This window comes from Carassius auratus, chromosome 12 (assembly GCF_003368295.1).
Source record: "Carassius auratus strain Wakin chromosome 12, ASM336829v1, whole genome shotgun sequence".
In the NCBI taxonomy this organism is placed as follows: Eukaryota; Metazoa; Chordata; class Actinopteri; order Cypriniformes; family Cyprinidae; genus Carassius; species Carassius auratus.
The window spans coordinates 4,005,626-4,032,691 of NC_039254.1; the positions used below are offsets into that span (position 1 = coordinate 4,005,626).

General features: G+C 35.5%; 2 protein-coding genes across 2 annotated transcripts; one reads left to right on the plus strand and one right to left on the minus strand.

The window, feature by feature from the left end:
• On the plus strand, positions 1-27,066 carry LOC113111533 (acyl-CoA synthetase family member 2, mitochondrial). The gene is made up of 16 exons (XM_026276340.1): positions 1-376; positions 1,374-1,569; positions 2,851-2,979; positions 3,481-3,534; positions 5,796-5,914; positions 5,997-6,159; positions 6,820-6,915; positions 7,103-7,254; positions 7,572-7,663; positions 7,819-7,895; positions 24,005-24,112; positions 24,198-24,349; positions 24,447-24,588; positions 25,451-25,561; positions 25,720-25,788; positions 26,182-27,066. The coding sequence occupies exons 1-16, from the start codon at positions 267-269 to the stop codon at positions 26,230-26,232; spliced, it is 1,821 nt and encodes a 606-aa protein (XP_026132125.1). The 5' UTR covers positions 1-266; the 3' UTR covers positions 26,233-27,066.
• On the minus strand, positions 9,081-15,027 carry LOC113111534 (chondroadherin). The gene is made up of 4 exons (XM_026276341.1): positions 13,949-15,027; positions 12,196-12,359; positions 11,629-11,774; positions 9,081-9,878 (listed from the first exon to the last, which is right to left on the minus strand). The coding sequence occupies exons 1-3, from the start codon at positions 14,732-14,734 to the stop codon at positions 11,633-11,635; spliced, it is 1,092 nt and encodes a 363-aa protein (XP_026132126.1). The 5' UTR covers positions 14,735-15,027; the 3' UTR covers positions 9,081-9,878; positions 11,629-11,632.

Here is a 27,066-nt window from a genome sequence, read left to right on the forward strand (position 1 = left end):
GCAACTTGAGGTGTTGTTGGTTAATCGGTTAACTTTTTGGGAACTTTGGGACGATCTTGGTGTTTCTAAATCGAGCATTCATGATTTAACATCGCAGTTAATTAATAATTTACGGTTGCTTATTTTAATGTTGTGTGCATTATCTTAGATGTAAGCGCCAGGTCGTGTTTGCGAACGTGTTTTTGTTGGTTTACAATAGCATCGACTGTCTGAATAAAACTAAGATTCTTCAGAGCTCACTTTTATTGTGAAGGTGAAAGTGAAATATGTCTTCTAAGATTCTTCTGACTAATCTACGAACAACTGCAAGCTTCTGCAAAACACACAATTTTCTGCAGAGACCCTGGAGTCCTTTCATAGCTTCTCAACAGAGTTGGTAAGAAATCGTAAAAAAACAAATGCATGCATGTTTTATGATTTATTTGGCTGAAGTTGTCAAACATTCGTCAAATTGCTTTTTATAGATTTGTTTTTGGAATTGTGTCTTAATATTTTTGGAAACTCGAAAATAACTCGGACTTAGATGGTTGGTTTACTTATCGGTTGTAGTTTTGTAGTGTTTCCATTAACCCTTTAACGGACACTACAGAGAAACCGATAGGGGAAAAATTATACTTAATTTTTTATTTTTTTTTACAATTAATGATTCTGCTGCTCTTTCCTACCCCTAAATCTACTCTTCACACAAAACTTTAATCATTTTTAGATTTTCAAAAAAATTAAATAATAATAATAATAATAATAATGTTTTTGATTCTGTTTTGCTCATGGGGACCAAAAATGTCCCCACAAGAACAAAATTTACTTATATTTCTATACTTGAGGGGAAATTATTAATACACAAACACACATATTGAACCAGCATAAAATGGTTGGCTGATTTAAGACTGTTTGACTTTTGGGCATCAAATCAAAATATTAGTAAGAATGATGTGAAATTGTGAGCTTAAGTTACTTCTTTCCATGTTTATATGAGTTTATTTGCATAGTTTATGCAGAATAAATTGTATTTATGTGTGTGCTAATTATAACTGTGATGCCGTATTACCTTCAAATCACAAATCAAAAATCATGTTGATCACCAAACAAGACCATTTTGCGTCTCTAAAATGGGAAATAGCACAGCTGATATCCCTTACTCCACCTTTTGTTATCATAAACATTAGTGCTGCAATGATGTTTTTTATCTTCTGACTTGCCTTCAGTATGAATTTCACAAGACCAAAACAAAAAAAACTACTTCCTTCTTACAGCAGTTTACAGAACTCACTTACAGTACTTGGTCTACATACAAAAGATTAAAAAAACAAATACTTTTTTTCTTCTAAATGTGTCTTGACATCTCATGCACACTTTTTGCTCCTCTTTTTTAGTGCTATTCATGTGGATAGCCCACCCAGCATCCCAACCCTGACTACCAGTTATGCCCATGGCATCTCTTCCCATTCGATGCTGTTTAGTACTGTGGACCAGTGTCTCAAACACACAGTGGAGCGCTACCCTGACCGTGAAGCTTTGGTTTTTATGCAAGATGGAATGCGCAAGACGTTTGCTCAGTTCTACCAAGACGTGAGTGATTTTGCATCTGGTTTTTCTACAAAGGACTGGTTAGAGAAGTGAATCCTGAAAGACTGAAGGTACTGGCCACAGTGCTTCCATTTGATACCCCTCGTCGGAGAAAGGAAAACCACACGTCAAAAGTGCACTGTGTGGAATGAGAGATCTTGGCCAAATCCTAAAATAATTGCAAAAATACCTAAACATTCCTAAGCAGCCCTTTATTAATCAGACCTAAATACATTTAAACCACAGAGTCCATGTGAAATCCAGTACTGGCAGAAACATGGTGTTAAAATAGCAATACATACCCATATTACTCTACTGTATTTGCTTGTGCAGAGGGTGTTCTGTTAAATATGTGCATGAAGAATGGAAACCTCTGGATTAATCACTGACATATTTACCATGAAGTGGTCAAATGTTATTTGTGGTTATCCATTAAATAAGTATCAAGGGGATTGTTATTAGCATATGCAACACTAAACCTGAGTTGTTGTTTTTTTCTAAATTGACTGATATGATCTACATGGCACAGATAAGTGCTTCACGTGTGGCTTCTCTCTCACATAATGCAGTAGGTTAAAGTGTATCAATGTGACAAGCAGTTAAACATTTACAGACGAGCAATAATGTATAACAAAGCATGAACATTTAAAGCAAACCAGTGCCATTCAACATGTTTCCAATGTGGAATATCATATTTTTTTTGTAGTGCAGAGTATTTATTTATTTACGTTTTTGAGTCCAAAAGAACATTAGCATATTACTTTACGGTACACCACACACGTGTTTGTTTACCAGGATGACTATTTATATATTTGGTAACATCAAATTTCCATTTAAATCTTATAATATCTGAATATTTTGTCCTCCCAAATGTTTAAGCAATCCATATCATGGTCCTTTATACAAAGTGTAAATATCTGTTTGTGAAAGATATTTACGTTTATTCATTCACAGATGCTTTTATCCAAATGAGGAACATTACAAGCTATGTTATAAGTTATAAGAGCCAATGATACATGCATTGTACAAAGTCAAGGGTCTGATATTATTGATTTTATAAAGTGCAAATCTGCAAGATTGGTTTGACAGCCTTTCACCTTATGTTTAACTAGATAAGATAACCTTTACGAACCTGATTCCATGATCTTTTTTAAAAATTTGTGATGTATTAATATTAAATTATGTATCTATTCCTCATTTAATGAACATTTGCTGTATTGACTAAAAATCCACCTTACATTAGAGTGTCTTCAGGGCCGGTGTAAAACTGTATTTTGATCTTAGGTGGAACAGACTGCTGCAGGTCTGCTGGCTGTTGGACTGAAGAGGGGCGATCGCTTAGGGATGTGGGGACCGAACATCTATGAGTGGATACTTATGCAGTTTGCCACAGCTAAGGCAGGGATCATTCTGGTGAGTGTTTTTGACTGATATTTGTGACCCGTGACCAAGAAACCAGTCATAAGGGTACATTTAAAAAAATATATATTTCCATTAATGTGTGGTTTGTTAGGATAGGACAATATTTGGCCGAGATGCAGCTATTTGAAAATCTGGAATCTGAGGGTGCAAAATAAAAAAAAAATTCTAAATATTGAGAAAATCACCTTTAAAGTTGTCCAAATGAAGTTCTTAGCAATGCATATTACTAACCAAAAATGAAAATTTAATACATTTACAGTAGGAAATTTACAAAATATCTTCATGGAACATGATCTTTACTTAATATCCTTAAGATTTTTGGCATAAAAGAAAAATCTGTAATTTTGACCCATACATTGTATTTTTTGGCTATCGCTTTAAGTATACCATAGCGACTTAAGACTGGTTTTGTGGTCAAGGTTCACATTTGGTTTGTTTGAGTATTATCAACAGCTGGTCTCTAACCTGTTCAAGTTTATTATGATTTTACAGGTTTCAGTGAACCCGGCTTATCAATTGCAAGAGGCAGAATTTGCTCTCAGAAAGGCAAGTTAATGTTTATACATGCAGAAAAGAACAACAAACAGCTGAATGTCCAAAACTGCTGGAATGTTTAGGGTTTATTTACACAAAAACAGGGTTTGTTCTATATGAAAGGTTGATTACTGTTAATTCCTAATTATGAGACATAAACTCATATTTATGAGGAAAACAGTTGCAGATCTGGGGAATAGTTGCAGTTCTGAAAAATAAAGTGTGAGATATAAAGCCATGATTACATTTCTTCTCTGGAGCAGAAACGAGCTTTTATAGCTTTTAACCATGTTTACTCCAAAAGCAACCATTGTCACTCATGTCATATTGCAACAGCTAGAGAATATATACATTGGATTTAACAAAGCGCCTGCAGCAAATCATTTGTCCTGCCTTTATGGCTTTAGTTTTTTACTCATCCTCAAACCATCCTAGTTGTATGACTTTCTTCTTTCAGACGAATACAATCAGAGATTACAAACAGAATGCAAATGTTCTGCCTCTTCCAAGCTTTGTCAATGAATGGTGGTCAAGATTTTGAAGTAAAATAAAGTGCATCCATCCATCAAAAAAAAGTACTTCACACGGCTCCAGGGGGTTAACCATTAAAGACCTAGAACATTTTTAAGGCGCCTGACACACCTGCACTTTTCTGTTTTTCAGACCTATTCCAGCTGTCAGCATCAAGTGCCATATATTATTATAAACAGGAGAACTGACAGTTTAAGTTTAACTAATTTAAAGTCAAAATTTTCCTTTCGTTTTTCTCTAATTTTCCTTTCGTTTTCTTTTTTACTGTGTACTCAAACAGAAACAGAATTATTTATATATATATATTTTTCTTTAGAAAGTTGTGTCTGGGTGTTTTCCACTTCCAAATAAAATGTTGTTTACGTATACCATTCCCCAAGCAAGTTATAGCCATTTATTACAATATTGTTATCGACGCTTTTAAGTTGGAAAACTGGCCTATTTCGTTAACTAACAATAGAGATGTGTCCAAAAACATTTTAATGAGTAAAGAAAATGGAACGAGTGTTATATGATGATAAAACCAAACAAAACAAGATTTTTCTTCTTCTGAGAAATACATTTTCAGTCTGAGTATGAGCAATAAACATGTGGGCTCATTCCAGCTACAGAAGGCCCTGATCCTTTTGCTGCAATCATTTAAATACCTCAGACCAAGACAAACATCCCCTGAGATGAAGACAGAAACTAACAATTGGAATTTGCATTAAGTCAGGTCCCAGACCAGGGTAGTTTACACCTCAATGGGAACAGAAGGTAATTTACATGGAGGACCCTGGGAAGGGGCACTCCCTCCCATTACAGTAGGCAAAATATCTCTTAATTCTTAGGAAATTAATTATCTTTTAATCTACTTTTGTAAAACAGAGACCATTGTACCAGTTGCACTGAGACAATTCAAATGACACCAAACATGACTGTAAATATCACTTGCATTATTATAGACCATTATATTCTACTATTGACCATTCTGAGTGAGCTATGTGAAGGGAAGGATTGGAATGAGAAGGAACTGTTGCATATGTGAGAGAGGCGTTTCTTGCATTTTCTCTCAGTGAGATAGGGGAACAGATGTCTGTATGTTAATGCACTGTGTGTCCTTAGTATGTCTCAGAAGATCAAAGTGTTTGAGGTTTCTGTAATTCTTACATGTTTTTTACAGTTTTTTTCTAACGTTTAGTTTTGAAGCCCAAAAAAGTGCATCCATCCATCATAAAAAGTACACAGTCACAGGGGTTTAATAAATGCCATATTAAGCTAAGTGATACATTTGTGTAAGAATAATATCCATATTCAAAACTTTATAAACCATAATCTCAAGCTTCCGCTGTCGTATGCTAATTTATGAGAGTGGTGATCCAGTGGAGGACACATAGGATGTAGGCATAGCATAAGCTGTGGTGAGAATATGCTAGTCTCGTGAGAACTACGTTTTTTTTTAAATAAAGTATTTCTTACACAAACGTATCGATTCATTTCAGAAGACCGTTATTAAATCCCTTTAGCCGAGTGGAGTACTTTTTTTGATGGATGGATGCACTTTATTTTACTTCAAAATCTTGACCACCATTCATGGACATAATAAAGCTTGGAAGAGCCAGGATATTTTTAAATATACCTCTTTATTGTATTTATCTGAAATAAGAAAGTCATATAGTCCTAGGATGACTTGATTGTAAATAATAAATCATGGGGTTATTTTTCCATTTTTAGGTGAACTATCCCTTTAATGCTTCTTTTAGGTGCAGTGCAATGCAGTTGTTTGTCCAACACAATTCAAGACCCAAAAGTACTGTGACATGTTAAGGCAGCTTTGTCCGGAGATGGAGATGGCCTCTCCTGGAAGAATCAAGAGTTCAAGGTACAGGTCATGTCATAAAAGGAAGGGGTACATAATCAGTATTGAGGTCCAGAAAGTAACTGGGTTGTAATTTCATTTTCAGACTACCAGACCTAAGCACTGTGATCGTAACTGACAGTCAGCAGCCAGGAGCTTTTCATTTGAAAGATGTGATGCAGGCGGGAAGCAGCCAACACCTCCAACAACTACAAGACCTCCAGAAGATCCTCAATTGTGATGATCCCATAAACATTCAGTTTACTTCGGTATTTTGATTACTTTTAGACTGTATATTTATATTTACATTAATGATGAAGTGCGTGATTTACGCACCACTTGCATCACTAGATGAAATAGCAAAAATGTTCAATTTAGCTCACTCCTATGGAAGCCTATTATAAAAAAGCTATCAGAATTGTTAGATATAAAAAAAATTGAATTTCTTGAAATTTTGAGTTTATAACTCGCAGTTCTGAGAATACAACTCACAATTACCTTTTTCATTTACAATTCAAACTTTTATCAGTATTGCAAGTTTATCTCCCAACCTTGAGAAAAAAATTATGAATTATGGGATTAAAAAATTGCAGGTACCTTTTTTTTACGCGACAGAAACAAGCTTCCATACACTCCCTATTCTACTGGTCAGTAAAAAATAAAGTGGTGCTCTAAACTCACACCATTGGTTGGCCAGATGTTGCTGTGTTAGGTTGTTGGGGACAAATAAATCAATGTTTATACAACAGCATTTACAATGTAGAGAAATTAGCCAATAAATGACTTACTAAGAGTAGTCTGTACATAAATCCTTTCTTTTAAGCATTAAAAAATTACACACTGTAGCTTTAAGACATGAAACACACCCTAGAGATCTGAATCAGTAAATGCTAAATAAATCATTTAGTTCTGATCTTTATTATTTTAAGGGAACAACTGGAAAGCCCAAAGGAGCAACTCTGTCTCACCACAACATTGTGAACAATTCTTATTTCATCGGCATGCGCACAGGCTTCAACTGGAGGGTGGGTACATATGATCAAATACAATGAAAATTCAGTGAAAGGGCTGTTTGTTGAACACTTGCAAAAATACAGTTCATTATTTAGCATATTGATTTTGCAGAAAATCTTTTGTTCTCCATAAATCTCCATACATTTTTTTTTATTGCACATGCAGTATCTGTAATGTTTGACATTATTCTCCTTGTAGAAGAATGTGCGTATCTGTTTGCCGGTGCCCCTGTATCACTGTTTTGGCTCGGTGGGTGGTGGTCTGGTCATGGCTGTGCATGGCACCACAGTGGTTTTCCCATCCACTGGGTATGACGGACACGCCAACCTGGTGGCAATAGAGAAAGAGAAGTATGTGGTTATTCATTTCATAAAATCAGTGCATTTTGTTTTTTTTACTTAAACAAGGATTGATGTATTGTGAAAGAGTTGCACATCTTTCCTTTGCGATAGCAGAACATGCTAAATCCTTCAAAGATACTTTGGTGCTATTTATTTCAGCCTTAGTACATTTAAGTTGTTGTAAAAGACAGGGACATATAAAGAGGACAGTCATGTTGAATTTAGGCAAGGATCAAAGGTCATGTACTGAACGTCATGCATAACTGGAAAAACATCTGAGCTGTATTTATTTAATGCAACTGGCACAAAATTCACTGTTTCCCCAGGTGTACATTTGTGTACGGCACCCCAACTATGTTTATTGACATGCTTAGTCAGCCTGACCTGGCCCAGATTGATTTGTCATCAACTGAGGGTGGTAAGTCGGTCAAAACCTTTGTAACATCTATTGCTTAATGGAACTTCTGATAGATTACATACATGAAATGTTATCAAGCTTTTCTAAGCAACCGAAGAATATATCCTGCACTTTCACCGATATTCTGCTAAGGTCCATTGATTTGTGTCTGTCAGGTATTTGTGCCGGGTCTCCTTGTCCACCTGAGGTCATCCGTAAGGTCATCAACATCATGGGTGTTAAGGAAATGCTGGTAAGTAGTTACTCATGATAAAAAAGGGATTTGTTTAAACCCAGTAAAGATCCTTTGTTATGAATCAAGATGATTATAATTTTGTGTATACTGCATGCCAGTATCACTAGAGGGAGACAGAGAATTAATATAAAAGTCACTCACATGTAATACTAAAAAGGTGTGTGCCTTCTTTTGATTCGCTATGCATTTCACATTAAATATTCCCCTTATATTTTAATTAAAATGGCTTGGGATTTGTTTCAAATATACATTATTGTTCAAAAGTTTGAGGTCAGTTTGTCTTTGAAAGAAGTCTCTTGCTCTCTGAGGCTGTTTTCATTTAATCAAATATAAAGTAAAATTGTTATATTGTGTAATATTACTACCAAAAATATTTTAAAATGCCATTTACTTCTGTGATGGTAAAGCTAAATTTTCAGCAGCTATTACTCTAGTCTTAATTGTCACGTTATCCTTCAGAAACCATTCTAATTAAAAAATTCTTATATATTGTTATCAGTGTTGACAATAGGCAGGTGTGCTGCTTAATTTTTATTTTATTTTGTGGATGTTCTGAAACATTCCATGATTCCGGATTCTTTAATGAATAAAAAGTTCAAATCAGAAAGTTCAAAACAGCATTTATTTAAAATAGAATGACTCTAAACAATACAGAACTGTACTGTCACCTTTTCATGCATCCTTGCTGAATAAATTAGGTTCTTTATGAATGGTATTGTATAAGTTAAAATGTAGGTGTCATTTATTCAATCTCATTTCGTTTCAAACTAAGCTGCTTTCCTCCATAAAACAAAGCTGTATAGCTCCAAAAAGAACCATACATATAATAAATATTATTTGCACTATAACTAAAGTCTTTTAAAGCCATAATACCTTTGTGTGAGGAGCAAACTAAAATTCAGTTAGCAGAATACAATCATACCCTAAAAAAGAGAGCATTTTGGAAATTCTGTTACGAATAACTCATTTTGTTTTCCACAAAAGAAAAAAGTCATACAGGTTTTGAGTAAATGATGACAGAATTTTGATTTTTGGAGAACTATACCTTTAAGATCCAGGTATGGAGAAGGTTGCAGGATCTGAACAACTATCTATTATTGCTATTGTTTTTTTAAAGAATATATTGCACAATTTCAGTGCATCCAGTTTTCATTCTCTTAAGAAACCATTGCTATAGTGGTGCTTTAAATGTCTTTTATTGAGCATGAGTATATCACAGTAACAAAATGATAAAATTAGACTGGAGAACCTCCATTTGTCTCATTTTTTTTTTTCATTTTACCTGCTCTTAGCAAATCCTCTTCTTCTGGCACTGCCATCACTTGTCATTTCTTGATTTTGATTGGCCAGGCGCAGCATTCTTAATGGCTAATCTGTACTGTATGATTTTAAGTGCTTCTAACCCTCATAACGGGATTATGTTGTGGAAGACCATAACTTTAGAATGAGTAGAATAGACAAGGATTCATTTTACAGTGGCCATTTGGTTTGATTTACTCAAAAAGGGTTAAAAAATTACCTGTGCTCATTTATACTTCCAGTTGTAAATGCTAATCAATGCAAATCTATTCTACCAGTTCTCATGTTATGGAGAAGAGTACTCATGTTAGTATTCCTGATTTTTACTGTGGTGTAGAAACTAGTTCTGTGATAGTTCTGGATTTATCACCAGGTTGTTTGAGTTGTCATATAAAATACCATAAGAGTTTGAGATGTACTTCCTTTGCTGTGTACATGTTTGTGAAACCTCTCTTTGCAAACTCACACAGTTGCTCCTTGAAGGCTCCTTCAAGATGTCTGTGAACACATATTTATGCTATTCATGTTATTTAGAATAAATCAAGTCAGCGCATCTATATGTCACACAAAAAAAAATGAGTGAAAGAGGAAATGGACAGTCCCAATGTAGCAGTCTGCATCGCTTTTCTTTTCTGCACATTGAAATCCCGACACCTGGACAGGCCTCTTCTCCTTGTCCTCCTGCGGGAACATACAAATAAGACGGCCCCGCTCAGTTTTGGACATCTGATGGTCTGCACATAGTGCCAAAGCCAAAATGGACATGCACAAAAAGACCAGGAGGAACAAGAAGGATAGGTTGGAATAACAGGGCAGAGAGTATTTTACCACAAGGCAGTGGCCCAAACCCATGTCCTGACCACAATTATAGTATTAGCATTCACTCTGTCATGATGGCAGAGGTAAAAAAACTCAGGGGTTAGCATTAGACTAACATTAGATTCTCTGTGCAAATATGCAACTTTAATTTCTCACAGAAGTTACTGGAAGGTAATGTTTAGGATGAATTGATTATTTCGATAACCGTATTTTCCGGACTATAAGTCGCACTTTTTTCATAGTTTGGCTGGTCCTGCGACTTATAGTCAGGTGCGACTTATTTATCCAAATTAATTTGACATGAACCAAGAGAAAGTAACCAAGAGAAAACATTACCATCTACAGCCACCAGAGGGCGCTCTATGCTGCTCAGTTCTCCTGTAGCCTACCACTGAGGAGCATAGAGCGCCCTCTCGCGGCTGTAGACGGTAATGTTTCTCTTGGTTCTTGGTTCTAAATAAATGCGACTTATAGTCCAGTGTCACTTATATATGTTTTTTTCCTCATGATGTATTTTTGGACTGATGCGACTTATACTCAGGTGTGACTTATAGTCCGAAAAATACGGTATATAAACCATTTAACAGGAAAGTTGAATACCTAATGTTAAATAATGTTGTTACGGCCATCAATGACTAAATTGGCAACTTGGGACCAGGTTTCTCCACTCCCAGATCAATGAGATTACCTATGCTTAAATAATTTCATAACCATTTACCAGAGATTATCACTTCCACAGTTTATCACGTCTCAGGAGCTGTGGTCGCACTCGAGCAGGGAATCTCACGAGTATCTCCTGATGAAAGGGTCTTTTATAGAGATTATGGGAGAGCAGTGGTGTCTTGCTCCGTCCACCACAGAGAGCCCTTGAGACTTGTTATTTACCCATTTTCATCTTAATTTATTTACATTTGCAAATCGTGTGGAAAGAGAGTGTTCATACTGAGGACTGTGATTAATGTCTCATTTCTATGATCATAGCTGGAACTTGAATCCTGTGGTCACATTTACAAGACCTCTGCGGACCACATAAACTTTTTAGGAGTCTGGATATTAAAACTCTGTTTAGGGTGTGAGCCTCAAACCTGGAAGACTTGGTTGTCTTTTAATGTTATAACCAGGATAGCTTGTTATAATTTTGTAATTTGACTGCTGGTCTCTGGTTTAACTATCAAAAATCCTTGGTTACAATTAGACTTCGTTCTTATAATAAATAATTAATAAAAAAAATGATTAATAGTTTAAAAATAATTTCCCTCTTGGTTTCACAGGCAAGCCTTCAGCCTAGTCACTGACTAAAATATATTCCTTATTTGCAAGTAATGGCCTTCCTGTAGCTCAAACAGTAATGCGTGACACTAGTGAAACCAAGGTCATGTGTTCGATTCACAGAGAAAGCAAGAACTGATAAAATGTGTACCTTGATTGCAATGTAAGCCGCTTTGGATAAAAGCCAAATGCCGTCTAATAGGTCCTGGCCCCCTGTTATGAACTACTCTACTAAAGGACTTTAAGGTAGCCTTTTATATTTAATGCCATTTGTAATGTTTTCACCTTTTCGTTTGCATTTAGGTTCTAAATTGATGAGAGTTGAATTAACAGTGCTGCTCACCATCTCAAAGCCGTGCTCCCTTCCTGGTCCTATTCGTCTTTGCCTTGCAGCGACTGAAAGCAGTGCTGTCTCTTATTTGCTTTCCTTTCTGGCTTCCAGGAGAAGCGCAAACTGCATCAGGGTGATGGCGACTGGTGTCCATCCATCTGTACAAGCAAATCCAAGCATTCATAGTTAATGCCGGCTATTTGCAAATAATTTTTTTACTTGAACAGTTGTACTTATTTCAGAGTGAAACCATATATTCAGCAGGATAAAGTGTATGAGGCGGGACATTTTTATCAAGAATTGATTGGATAGTAAAAAGTGGGCATTGCATAGCAGAAAGAGTGCACATTTTCTACAACACTGACGAAATAGCTATTTGGCTATTTGATAATATTATATATTAGCTCTCACGGCCTTAGTGGTGCCAGCATGTTAAAATTATCGTTCTACATAATATCATGCATTAAGAAGTAAATAGGTTCGATTTTCATTTTATGTTAAATCGAATGATTTGCAGTTGAATTTCTTTTTAAAACTTAAATACAGTTATGTTTGAAATCATATTTTGTTGTCTCTTACTTTCTGAGGTTTGCTAACTGGCAGGTGCAGCTCCAGGGGTTGTTAAACAGAGTGACGTTCTGGAGGGTACTGAACTCAAGGCTGTTCGGCAGTGATTTCAGCTTGTTGTTGTCAAGGTGCAGAGATTTGAGAGCTGTCACTCCCTCAAAGGCAGCACTGGAGAACTAGACATGTAGAAAGCACAGACATACAGTTGTTTACCATATAAACAGTCGATAACATGCTAGAACTCACTGCTTTGTAGAATATCCATACAGTTTGCATTCAAAGTCACCCTTAATATCTAAAGGAGACTTGTGGAAGCTGGACTGAGGGCTTTTATTCCACATGAAAGACCTCTCTCATGCTTTCCTATGTGCCAGGGCTTATGTAAACCTGTCCGCACCTTCCTTCCAGCCCTCCATCAAACTTCATAAGCGCATGCAAGACTGCTAAAAACATCACCCAGGTGTTAGATGTACTGGTCTGCATGGTGTCTGCTTTATAGGAAGAGAAAAGCGTACACACAGTGTGTGTGGGTGTGTTATGTAATGTAGAAAAGATGAACTTTTTGAAGGGACGTTTTGGAAATTTCCACTCTGAAGGCAAGAGACGTGGAGAGTTTGGTAATTTGAGGCGATGCAGGATGGATCGATTCCAGCATGGAAGGGTTGTTTTCACTTTTTCTGTCTGTCCAGTCCTCCATCGACCTCCTCTTCTGCCAGAAATGCCTGAATTGGGTTGAATTGTCCATTCAGGTGAGGCAACTACAGCCTAAAATACTTGTCTTCATGGGCCACGAAACACCCTGTCACTATTTACCCGTCTGCTAACCCTTGCTGAACTGTTTACATGGTGCACCAATAAGAGGAAAAAACTCGGGTCTCAAAATAACATTTTTCAAGCAAATAGACCCTAAAAATATTCACACGTGAGGGGAGAGTGGTTATTTTTTCCCTTTCCTATCATACAAAAAACACTGACCAACTGCATGGTGCCGATGCTTGTTGATCTGTTTTTACACACCTTTGTATATATAGAAATAATTTAAAATAATTAATAACCATATATATTATTTGTGATAAATTTTATTTATTATATAAAATCTAGTTTTATATATATATATATATATATATATATATATATATATATATATATATATATATATATATATATAATATATATATATGTGTGTGTGTGCGTTTGTGTATATATATATGTGTATATTTAATTTGTGTATATACTGTAAATAACTGCAAAGTGTATAATAACATTTAAAATGTACTTTGCATTTGTTGCATTTGAGTACAAATTTTAACTTTTTGACTGTTAAGTTCAGATCAAAGACAAGGAAAAGATAAATGTATCTCTTAAACACTTTCTTTAACCATATAATGTTCCAGAGGAAAATTTCTTGCTGAAATAGCACATATGCATTCTGACACAAAGCACATGTAACCTTTTTAAGGTCTGAAAGTGTAACAGGAATGGATCAGGAGGATCTGATTGAAAGAAAACCGGTGAAAGTCTCCAGCACAGGTCTGTCTAGCTGGACTACATTTTACTCCGATGCGGTTGCAGTTCGTTAGCATGGCCAACTCTGATGGGATGTTAAGCTAAGCTTCCCAAAAACCACATACAAACATGCATTTATTTAGCCTCAACTTTTGCGACCAGCATTATGCGGAAAACATTAGTTTGGTTCACAGTCAGCATCTTGATTCTCATGATTTATACATTTAAAGTGTTTAATCTTGTAGTTTCACAGACTTACCTTCTCCAGGCCCATGTCATTTAGATAGAGCTTCTCCATATAACGGCCGAAACTGCGGAAAGCATGGTCAGGGATGAGGCTGAGAGGGTTTTTGGACATGTTGAGTTCCTCCACGACACGCAGCTTGCTCATAGCCAGGAGAGGGTAGGTGGACAGCTTGTTACGGTCCAGAGTTAGAATGGCCAGGTTCTCCACTTCATCAAAAGAACCAGGCTGTATGGAGCTCAACTCATTGCCACTCAGATAAAGCCATCGGAGATCGCTAGCACCTGTGAAAGTACCAGGCTGCAGCTCTCGAAGCTTGTTGTTGTCGAGCTGCAGGATAAACAGGTTGATCATGGGAGAAAAGATGCCCTTCGGAACGCCCGTGATTTGGTTACCGTCCAAGAAGAGATAGGTCAGTTCGGTCAGGTCCTCAAAAGCGCCTGGTTTGATGTTTGTGATCTCATTGTTAGACAGGTAGAGGTAGATGAGCTTCTTCAGTCCTTTGAAAGCCTGGCTGGAGATCTCTCGGATCTGACAGTGCTGCAGGTGGAGGGAAATGAGCCCCTTCATCTCGCTGAAGCCCCCGGTCGGGAGATTTCCCAGGTTGTTGCGCTGAAGGTTTAGAAGACGAGTGGCCTCGGATATGTGGGGGATTTTCTTCAGCCCAACGTTGTCACAGATAACATGTTGCAGGTCCCCATGACAGTGGCACTGGCTTGGGCATTGAGTTGGGGCACCAAAAACAAAGGGGATGCAAACCTGTAGACACACTAGCACCAGTAGGAAGCTGAAAATGTACATGATAATGCTATGTTGATCAGTCCACTCCTGTATGCTGTTGGTCTTCTTTCGCCTTTACTCCAGCAGGAACATATACAGGCAGCAGAAGTGGTCCGCACAACCTCAGAGTAAAGAGAGGGAGTGTGTGAGAGTGCAGAGAGAGAGGGCTAGAGGTGAGCTTGAGAGAGAGGGTGCGTGTGAGTCAGAGGAAAGGAGAGAAGAAAACTGAATGCGTGAGTGTTTATAATAGTTTCTCAGTGTTTATAATAGTCGTGCTCTGAACATTACATAGCAATTGCAGAATCTGCAAGATATTTGTTATAAATAAGCTTAAGATGTATTAAAAATAAATGTCAAATATTCATTTATTGCTTATAATACAGCCATTACAGAAGCTGCCAGATATTTATTAAAAGTATATTTTATGTATTTATTTTGCGCTTAAAAAAAACAAAAAACATTTATCTATTTAGTGTCAGTCATTTGTTCGTGTGTGTTTAGCTTCCCACGTGTTCCATGATGCAGTTTTTCCACATGTTTATTTATATTTATTTATCTCAGTTGTTTACTTATCTTCCCCTTGTCAAGTCCTTTGTATTTAAACTGTTTCCCATTCCTAGATTCTTTGTCCGGTATTGTCATCTTGCTCACTATGTGTGTATTTCCGGTGGGCTGGACTTCAGGAACGCTTTCCTTGGATGTTTATTAAAGTCTGTTTGTTTTAAGTATTCTCTACATCTCCTCGTTCCTCGCTCCGCGCTCGAACACAGTAGCGTCACGTGACAGAACACTGGATCGAAACAGTAAGCAGCACCACCTCTCCCCGTGTTTGTTTTCTGATTTTGAAAAGTCTTTTGTTTTCCTTTTTTTTTTCTTCTCTGGGGCCATGGAAACCACTGCCCTAGCCCGTTGGGATCACCCCTTTGTTGAGTATGCCAGGGAGTTCTGCAGGCTGTTTTGGTCCAAAGTCAATTCTTGAGTCCGCCGGCCATACACAAGTCAGGTCCGCCTGCTGTGGCATTCTCAAGCCCATTGGCCGTACTGAAGTCAAGTCTGCCACCCGTTCCTGAGTCCAGTCCACCGATCGCGACATTTTCTTTTTTTGCTATTTTATGTTTATTTTGATCTTTCATTTCAGTACAATCACAACACAATATACTTCAGTTTACATAATACTCATTACGATCACAAAGTGTTTTAACAAATACAGGTATGAACAATTACTTGCTGTGTTTTAAGTATGATTTGTACTTTGGGTTTGTTCGATTATTTCAAAATATAATTTCTTTTCCTTTTTTAAAATTTTTTATAGTAAAACAAAAAATAAAAACAATATTAAAAAAAAAAAAAAAAAAAAAAAACAACAAGGGCAAAAAAAAATAAAAAAATAAAAATAGAAACTATATATATCCAGGGAAAGAACATGTGTCTTAGTTAAACTCAATCCTTAACAACCTCAGATGACTTATTCTATTCTCAAATGACTTATGGAAATGATTATTACATAAATACACAAACATATATTATTAACATATACATTATATATTAATCTTGATCTATTTAAGTATAGAAGCAAAATCTGATCTTCTTTCGGATACATATGCAACCCAATTCCTCCACTTTTCCAGAAAAACATCTCTCTTTAAGTTAACAAAAAAGGTAATCTTTTCCATCATATAAATCTCTATGGTCACATCTATCCAGTCATCTAATGTCGGTCTCTCTTGTTGCAACCATTTGCGAGTAATTGCCTTCTTACTGGCTGCTAAGAGGACGCCCATCAGATATTTGTTATCTGCTGCAGTAGTTTCTAAGCTAGCACAACCAAAATACAGTAGTTTGAATTCTAGAAGTATGTCTCTTCTAAAAATATGTTCAAGAGCATCCTGTAATTCTTTCCAATATTCCTGAATATGTAGGCATTCCCAAAATATATGATAATGGTTTGCTTCATTGCATCCACAGTTTCGCCAACATTTTGGAGTGTTATTACTGTATTTGGCTGTTTGTATTGGTGTTATAAAATATCTAATAATATTTTTCCAACAATACTCCTTCCAATTTAGTGACCTAGTTGATTTCCACTGAAATTTCCATACAATTGACCATTCTTCATCAGAAAAAAATATTCCACTTTCTGTCATCCATTTCTTTTTTATATAATTTGTAGAGTGTTTTTTCATATTTATTAAGCTCTTGTATATCTGAGAGACTATCTTATATCTAATACCTGATGTATATGCTTTTTTAAGCAATTCTATTAGTGGATTAAGATTATCTTTAAATTTCCCTTTTATTTTTTTATCATAATAACTTCGAACCTGAAGATATCTGTAAAAATCCTGATTTTCTAATGAGATCTTTTCCTTCAATACTTGAAAGCTTAGAATTACACCTTTCTCAATGATTGTGCAAAAAGAAGTTATTCCCTTATTTGTCCACAACTTGAATCTATTATCCGACTGATTTGGAGTGAAGTCTGAATCATAAGCAATCCATTTAAGAATGGAAGTATATTCCAATAATTTAAATTCTTTTATCACAGATGCCCAAACATTTAAAGTAAGCTTTGTCCATGGGTCTTCTAGCGTATCTATATATTGTCTTAAATTATTATCTGCTAATATTGCTTGTACAGGGATATTCTTTGTAGTATAGTTTTCCATATCCTTCCAAGGAGCATTATAATGTGGGTCACACCAATTCACCACTGTCCTAATTTGCGCTGCTGTATAATAGTCTTTTAATGAGGGAAGAGCCCACCCTCCTTTATCCTTTGGGAGCTGCAATGTTTTAAAGCGTACTCTGGGCTTTTTCCCTTGCCAAATAAAACGTGAAAGCAATTTATCCCACTCTATGAATTGTTTTCCGGATATTTCTACAGGTAGGCATTGGAATAGGTAAAGATATTTTGGTAATACATTCATTTTAATTGCTTCAATCCTTGAGCTAAAACTAAAAAAGGGAATTAGATTCCATCTGGCTAAATCTTCTCTGATTTTTACAGTTAATGGATCAAAATTCTTTCTTTGTAATTTTTCTATATTTTTCGTCAAATGGATACCTAAATATTTAAATGACTTTGTATGCCATTTTAACAAATATGTATTTTTTATATTTACAGGGGGATTATAATTATATGAAATTATTTCCGTTTTATCAATATTTAATTTATATCCAGAAAGAGGGCCAGAACTCTGAAATTGTTTCATTAGTTGAGGCAAAGATTTGGTTGGATCTCCAAGATAAATCAGTATATCATCTGCATAGCAGGCTATTTTGTGTTCCACTCCTTTTATACTGATACCTTGAATTGTTTTATCCTGTCTGATGCTTTGTACTAAGGGTTCTAAATATAGTGCAAATAGTTGAGGTGACCATGGACATCCTTGTCTAGTGCCCCTTTCCAATGTAAATGATTTTGATAAATAACCATTAATCTTTATTTTTGCAGTTGGTGTATCATAGAGTGCCTGTATGCTTCTAATTATATCCTTGTGAAAGCCAAATTTATGTAGAACCTTATAGAGATAAATCCAATTGACTGAATCAAAGGCTTTTTCAGCATCTAGACTTAAAATCATTGATTTTAATTTATTTTTCTTGATATAATTCATAACTTGCAGTGTACGCCTAATATTATCCTGTGTCTGCCTCTGACGGATAAAACCTGATTGATCTTGATTTATTAGGTTAGGCAAGAAATCCTCCATCCTTCTGGACATAATTGATGTGAAAAGTCTATAATCGACATTCAATATTGATAAAGGTCTATACGATCCACATTCTAGCTTATCTTTGCCTTCTTTTGGAATAATAGATATAACTGCATCCTTCCAGGATGGAGGAGCTATTGCATTCTTTAAAACCCAATTAAAAGTGCGGACCAGAATAGGTATTAATTCCTTTTGGAACACTTTATACCACTCTCCAGTAAATCCGTCCGGTCCTGGAGATTTATTAGATTTTAATTTAGTAATAGCCTCTTTTACTTCATTTGCTGTTATTTCTGCTATCAGTGTTTTATTTTGCTCATCAGTAATGGTAGGTAACTCCAATGTATCTAAAAAACAATCAATCTCCTGGTTCCTATCTTCTGGCATTTTAGAATATAATTTTTTATAATACCTTTCAAAAGTATCATGAATATTTTCTTGTTTGGTTTGTATTGTATTGGTAATAGGATCCTTGACTTTGTATATAGTTTGATCTGCTTGTTGTTTTTTTAATTTCCATGCCAATATTTTCATAAATTTAGATCCATTTTCGTAATATTTTTGCTTAGAAAACATAATTTTTTTCTCTATTTCTTGAGTATACAGCATATTAATTTCGTTTCTTGTTTTCTTTATTTGTTCTAGTATTTTTGGGGTTTGCTTGTCCTTATGTTCTTTTTCTAATAAATTTAATAGATGCTGTAATTTTTTTAACTCCTGTTGTCTAGTTTTCTTTTTAAGTGAGGCTAGTGCTATAATTTTACCTCTTAATACTGCCTTTGCAGCATCCCACAGTATGGGGGGTGTGACCTCTTCATTATCATTAGTTTCTAAATAAGAATGAATCTCATTTTTAATACATATTTTAAAAGAAGGATCATTAAGAAGATTCGAATTAAGTTTCCACAAAGTATCCTTAGATTTATTATCTAGTTTTACTGTTAGGTAGATTGGGGCATGATCACTAATATCTATCGTTCCAATATCACAGCTTGTCACCCTGGTCCTATCTCTATTAAACATGAGGTAATAGTCTATCCTGGTATAGACATTATGTGGAGGAGAAAAATGTGTATAATCCTTAGTATTCGGGTATAGATCTCTCCATACATCAATTATGCCAATATCATTCATCAATGTGTTAATTTTCCGATGGATGGGTTTAGAAAAAATAACTTTTTTGTTTGAAGAGTCAAGCTCAGGCTGTAAATGTATATTCAAATCACCTCCACAGATCAATATTCCTTGTGTTTCAGAGGATATAATCTGAAAAATCTTTTGAAAAAAGGTGACATTACTACCTGGTGGGGCATAAATGTTAAATAAAGTAATATATGTTCCATTCATCACTCCATGAACAAAGATAAATCGACCCTCTTTATCAGCATACTCATATTTCTTTTCAAAAATAATCTTGTTGGATATCAAAATAATAACTCCTCTTCTATGCCCTGTATGATATGAAGAATAATAGATCTGGGTAAATCCCATTCTTTTCAACTTTTCATGCTCAGTGTTACTCAGATGCGTCTCTTGTAGATATACAATATGAGCATTTTCTTTTTTCATTTTGCTTAAGATTTTTTTCCTTTTAATTGGGTTAAGCAAACCATTCACATTGAAAGAAATTACTTTTACTTCGTTATTTGCCATGTCTGTTCAATATAACATTGCAATCTAAAGGATGATAGAAGGCAAGGCACAATCCCTGGAGAAACAATAAACAACAAACATAACGTGCTTCCAAGATAGGGGTCAGGAACATATGACCCTGTAACAAGTTAGTAGTGGCGTCTGGCATGGAGGGAAAACCTTCTCTTCCATAGTGGTGATAAGGGCCCTCCTGTTCATCGTCTTTACATGAGATATAAAAGAACATAACTCACGTGTCCGACGTTACGACGTAGATATGTGCTGTCATTCAGTAATACGAAAAGAGAAATTAAATTAAGATCTATCTAACGAATCAAGGTCCAAAAACAGACTTTTTCCTCTCTTTTTTTTAAATCGTCAGCTTCGCATTATCTTCTATATGCCTGTAGACGTTCTCTGATGTCTGTCGATCTCGGTGCCTTTCTTCCTCTTGTTTTTCGTTGTGAAACCGTCTCCCAAGAAGTGCGCTCTAGTTGCTCAGCGAGTGATTCAGTCAGCGATGTTTTCTCCACGTTGAACCCTCTTTTCTTCAGATCCATATACGCTTCGTCAGCTGTGTTGTAGATGTGGGTTCCATCCTCATAGAACACACGTAGCCTGGCCGGATAAGGGGTCTGGAATCGAATCTTCTTTTCTTTTAGCGCTTTTTTTACCTCCGTGTATTCCTTTCTTTTTTGCAGAACCGCAGGGGGATAATCATGATCGAAGTAGATTTTTTGTTGACCCACAAATATATCCTTTTTCATCCATGCTTTCCGGATCACTTCTTCTTTCATTTTGTACCTGAGGAATTTCACTACAATCGACCTGGGTCTCGCGTTCACTCCAGGCTTGGGTGCAAGTGCTCGGTGTGCTCTCTCCACATGCAGTTCTGCCGCCGGAGGAAAATCCAACGTGTCTCGCAGAAGTTGTTCGATGTAGTCAGTCATGGGATTTTTCTCTGCGCCTTCTGGCACGTTGTATATCCTTATATTATCTCTTCTCGATCTACCTTCTTGGTCGATCTGTTTGCTTTCCAAATGCGATTGCATTTTTATCATTTTTTGCATTATCTCTTCCACGTTTTGCATTCGTGTTTCAGCTTCTTCAATGCGATCCTCTGCGTGACTAATTCTTTGGTTTGTCTTGTTTAATTCAGTCTTAATTTCATCCAGCTGACGATTATTCTCTTTGCGAAAGCTTTGAATCTCCTCCAAAATTCGGTCCAGATTAGTTTGCATGTTATCTGAGGGAGCTTGCTGACAGTTAGCATCTTGCTTTTGAGCTAACGCTAACGTATGTGTTGCGTCGGCTACTTCTTGCTGTCTACCTTCGGTTTCTGGCACCTCCGTGTTCATTTTCCTACTCTTCTCTCTCGTTTCCATCGTTGTCCCACTATTATAGACTGTTTTAAAAAAAAGCTTTCGTTTTTCTCAAGATTTAGTGGACTTTTTAATTAGATCGTCGGAGGAGACGATGAATTACGCTGCCATTCACTCGGTCGCCGGAACCGGAAGCCGATCGCGACATTTTCAAATCTGTCGGCTGTTCCCAAGTCAGGTCCACCGGCCGTCTCGATTCAAGCCCGCCGACCTCTTCAGTGTCGGCTCCAGCCCAAGACTGTTAAAAAGTTGATATATACCTTTTATTTTTAGTTTTTTAATACCTCAAGCATAACTGACTGTTTTTAGACATTTTGATTACATTTGTTCATTTGACTCATAGACATACTTCTCAAGCCATAAGATACATTTCTCACAATTTAAGTCATTGTTCACTAATAATATTCACTTCTACTTAATTAAGATCCCTAGCGATCAGATCATGAAAATCATTTAAAAGTTCTGACTCGTACAATTCATTGGGAAATGTAACTTTTCCTATTTCGATGCATTGAAAATGTGCTGCATCAAACATTTTTAATTATACTCGTGATTTCCACAAGCCTCATTTGGTGAGACAAAATTTTGATTCAGTTTTAAGAAGAAATCTTTTTTTTTTTTTCTTCCTTAAATACATGACAGGTTCTCAGTTTATATTAGAGTTTAGAGGTCTGAAATGTGATTGTATTTTTATTTTTAGTCTCTCATTTCGTAGGCTAACTCTCATGAGGAGAAGGTGAGACTGCGTGTCGTGCCAGACATTTCCATTGTTTTTAGTCAGCAGAAAGAGGGAAAGGAGCCACTCCCATGTGGCGGGTCGTTTTATAACATATAATCACAGCCAGATGTTTGGCTGGTACCACATCACAATAATGGAAATGGAGGTTTTTCTTTTGTCTGCAGTGGAGCGTTTCATAGAGTGGAGAGGTGCATTCCTCTGCATAAATGTCTCCGTTCATTTCAGCTGTACAGTATTCAATAAAAAAAAAAGAAAGAAACTTAAAGAAAATGGGGTGCACTATGGAATCCCACATGCTTCAGCAAATGTTTCCACAGTGGTTGGAGTATGTGTAACAAATGTTTGACCCTTGTTCCTCTTTGGTGCAAAGAGCTGACAAACCTCAGATCTGTTTATGAGCGCCTCAGCTTCTCTCACGTTAGGCGGAATCTCGTGTTTGCTTAACAAATGTAACAATTCATGGTCAAAAGGCATGTCTTGGTTCTTTCCAAGTCAATATTCACACTAGATTGTGCATATACTGCCCAGCAAGTAGTTGCATAAGCTAGATATTGTGGTGAGCAAAGTTTAAAACTGAAATCCCAATACTGGTTATTAAAGATGATTCATAGTTTTTTTGTTTACTTATTGAGTTCAAAAGCCCATGACTCACTTAAAATGTTCCTCACAAACATTATAAATGCCTTGCACGTCACACAGCTGGCAGCACTCATAATTCAGTTGGGTAAACACTACTTGACATCCTGCGCCGTGATGAGGTTATGTCTCTTTAAGACACTGTGATGTAATGTTTTCAGTGCACATTATCTACTTCGTTTTTTGGAAGATTTGCTTTAGCCTGAAGCGGTACTGTAAAGCAACAACAGCTGGTGTGCCAGTTCTCAGGTGCGCACCACATACCTCACCTGCCTCCCAGGTCTGGCTCATTCAGCTGATTCAGCTGTCTGCTTGCCATTAGGCTAGTTTGTGGAAAAATGTCAGCAAAAGGCCTTTGGTGTGCAGAAAGAGTTATATAAGCACACTGACTGAAATTTAAACAAGAATTGCATACAAATTAGAGGTTAATTCCACAAACCATAACATATACAGTGGATTCCAAAATCTACAGGGTTTAAAATACGAATATTATTTTTCCATGTAAAGCCAAGACATCTTATGATATTTCAGATTAGACATTTTATATACATTTATTTTTACTTCATTTTATTTTATATTAGTTTAATTAGTTCAGTAACATTATATATTCTGCTAATAAAATCAGTAAAAAAAAAAAAAAAAAAAAAAAAATATATATATATATATATATATATATATACATACATATATATATGTTATGTATTCATGTAAAATTACATTCCAGTATTTTTATTATCAGAATTTGTATAAATGATTGATTCAGCTTTCTATATTTGAAATGTAAATAAATTTTACAGAATATAAAATAACAAATTAATAAAATATAGAAATAAAAATAATAAATGATTAAAAAAATGTATGCATATAAAATTGTAAAAATTAATTAATTAATAAATTTAAGCATTTTCATTAGTCAGATTTATTTTATGTTCAATTATCAATTCAACATTTTTTATTATAATGTTTCCTAATTATTATATCAATTTAGTTAAACAAATAATAAATTATTACATTATTTAACAAAATTATTTATGTATAAAAAAATTAATTACGTTTTACAAATGTCAAACTGTGTTTACAGCAGTGTTGGCTCTAGACATTTTCACGTGATATGAACTAGGCACAATGTAAGTTTGAATGTGTAAGTGTGCTATCTGGTGAAGATCTAAACTCTCGTTTGGAACAGATTGGGTATGGTACAACCGAAAACAGCCCTGTGACATTCTGCGGCTTTCCGATTGACAGCATGGAGCGAAAGACAGAAACTATTGGATGTATTTCCCCCCACACTGAGGTTCATTTACACACAATACTACATGAAGCTTTCCTGCATGCATATTTATAATCTGTTTTAGCTCACTGAGTTATTTCTCCTTTAGGCAAAAGTAGTGAACCCTACTACAGGAGTGATCGTGCCTCTGGGTGTTCAGGGGGAGCTAATGATCAGGGGGTACTGTGTGATGCTGGAATACTGGAATGATGATGAAAAGACCCAGGAGTGCATCACAAAAGACCGCTGGTACAAGACGGGGTAAGTGCATTTGCATTTTCTCCCTCTCTTACTTGATAGAAACATTATTCAGGGTTCATTCCAGACAGTCATGACTCTGTTCTGTGATCTGGTGTAGTGATATTGCCAGCATGGACGCGTACGGGTACTGCAAAATAGAAGGACGCATAAAGGACTTGATCATCCGAGGAGGAGAAAACATCTACCCTGCTGAAATCGAACAGTTTTTGCATACACACCCTAAAATTCAAGAAGCACAGGTAAACAATGTTAACCAGAGACATTTATGTATCTTTAGCTCTTGATAATCCTAATTTCCTATCAACTGTTTATCTAACGGTTTGATCATTTTCATTAACTGTTCCTTTAACCTCGAGTTTATGTTAAAGAAAGAAAAATGGTCTACAGTACACTGGTTTATGGTGCAAATATCAGTAACACTTTAGAATAATGGTCCATTAGTTAATTCAATAATTAACATGAACAAACAATGAACAATACATTTATTACTGTATTTATTCATCTTTGTTAATGTTAGTTAATGAAAATACAGTTATTCATCGTTAGTTCATGCTAATTCACAGTGCATTAACTAATGTTAACAAGCACAACTTTTGATTTGAATTATGCATTAGTAAATGTTGAAATTAACATCAGCTAAGACTAATAAATGCTGTAGAAGGGTTGTTCTTGCTTAGATCATGTTAAATAAAGTAATTAACTAACATTAACTAATGGACCATTATTCTAAAGTGTTACCAAAATATCTAAACGATCTAGATAGATTGGTTTGAGAAGCAAAATTAGATATATTAATGCTTCTTTAAAGTAAAGTGAGAAAAGAAAAACAAAGCAAAAAAAAAAAAAAATTATATATATATATATATATATATATATATATATATATATATATAAATTATATATATTACCCTATTGGCAGGCATTTTTTTTTGTTTTAATCATGAAGTCAATTCTGATGAAATATGTAATTTTGCTTCACACCTAATTGTTTCTTGATTTAGGAATCTTTAGGTATTTAAACTGAAAATGGACAAAATCCAGAGGAAGAGAATCTTTTTTTGCAGTTTAGAAAATCATGTTGTATCTGTGTTCTCCATACAGGTGGTTGGAGTGAAGGATGAGAGAATGGGGGAGGAAGTTTGTGCTTGTATTAGAATCAAGACTGGTCAGGAGTGCACTGCAGAAGAGATCAAGGGCTACTGCAAAGGAAAGGTCAGAATATCTCCTGTTTATGCTTTATGCATCCAGGGTTATTATAGTAAACTAAAACTAAAACCATAAAAAAAACGTGTTCCTTACTATAGAAAAAAGCTTTAATTAAGCTTAGCTCATTGTACTAAAACAACTCAAACTACTGTTGTTTTTCTCAGATTGCCCATTACAAGGTGCCTCGCTATATAACCTTTGTTCAGGGGTATCCTCTGACTGTCACAGGCAAGGTAAGTGATATGAGACAATATGAAAGTTGCTGTTACACAGGTAGTAAAATAATAAAAATAAACAATTCCTTTAGATTCTTTTAGTCCAGAGAAAGTCATGTTCTGTCAGTATTTACAGAATGATCTCTCGTTACTTTGTCACCACTCCTCTCTGCGTCTCTGTGGGTACATCATGTTAAATATGAAGAAAATCTCAAAGTGCTTTTTTCTTGGGTGGATTCATATTAGTCTCTAGACAGAAGAAATTCAAGCAATTTCCGTGTCTGCATGAAACCCACTGAAGTGGTTTCAGACAATCGAGGGCTTCTTTGACACCTTTGCTTTAAGGAGTTGTGGTTTGCTGTGCATAGATTGAACCCTTTAATAACTGTCTCTTTTCTTCATCTCTCTCAGATCCAGAAGCACAAACTGCGCGAACAGGCAGAAAAACTGCTTGGACTGTGATTGCAAAAGCAAGTTACAAGTAACAGTTACAAGCAGGACATCAACTTCGGGACATTACGAGTTACTCAAATATATTGAGATTTCTTTGTTTTACTATCCAGGTTTATAATTAAACGTTATGTTTTTATACAGGGATTGAAATTAACTTTTTCACTCACCAGCAAATTTGGCTACTAAACTTTTACGTTATCGGCCATTCATAACTTGTACTGGCCAAAATAAATAAAAATACAGAAACAAAGCAACAGCTTGAGGCTGTCTACACTGGGCATGACAAAGCAACCGTTCCAAATCATTTTGTGTCAGTATGTGCGATATTGACAAAAAATAATAACCCAATATTTTCTGGAATTTTATCTATAAAGATTAGACAATATTTTGCTAAGTGTGTTATTGTGCTGATATCTTAAGGGCTACCGTGGAAAGCTGACTCCTGAAGTTTTTCATCTGTGGTCAGTTCACAGCAGTGATAGAAATTAATCTTTTTCCAATACGTTAAATAGATTTTTACCTTTTATGTGCATTTACCTTTATAAAGCCATTTTTTTCTGAAAGTGTGCATCATCCTTTGAGTCACATTCTTACATTTAATCAGTCAATTATAATAAAAATACATTTAACCTTTAATAAACAAATGAAATTGGCATTTAGATGTAGGCTATTTACACATTAATGCAGCTAAGAGGGACAAGAAATGCTTTAACCTCCAGTTACAAATGCATGAATAGTGTTTTGATATTTTAAACATGAAATGATTAATACTGATATTTGAAATTATTTTGAAAATGAAAACATACTTTAAATTTAAAATTAAAACAATTAAAACCGCCAGTA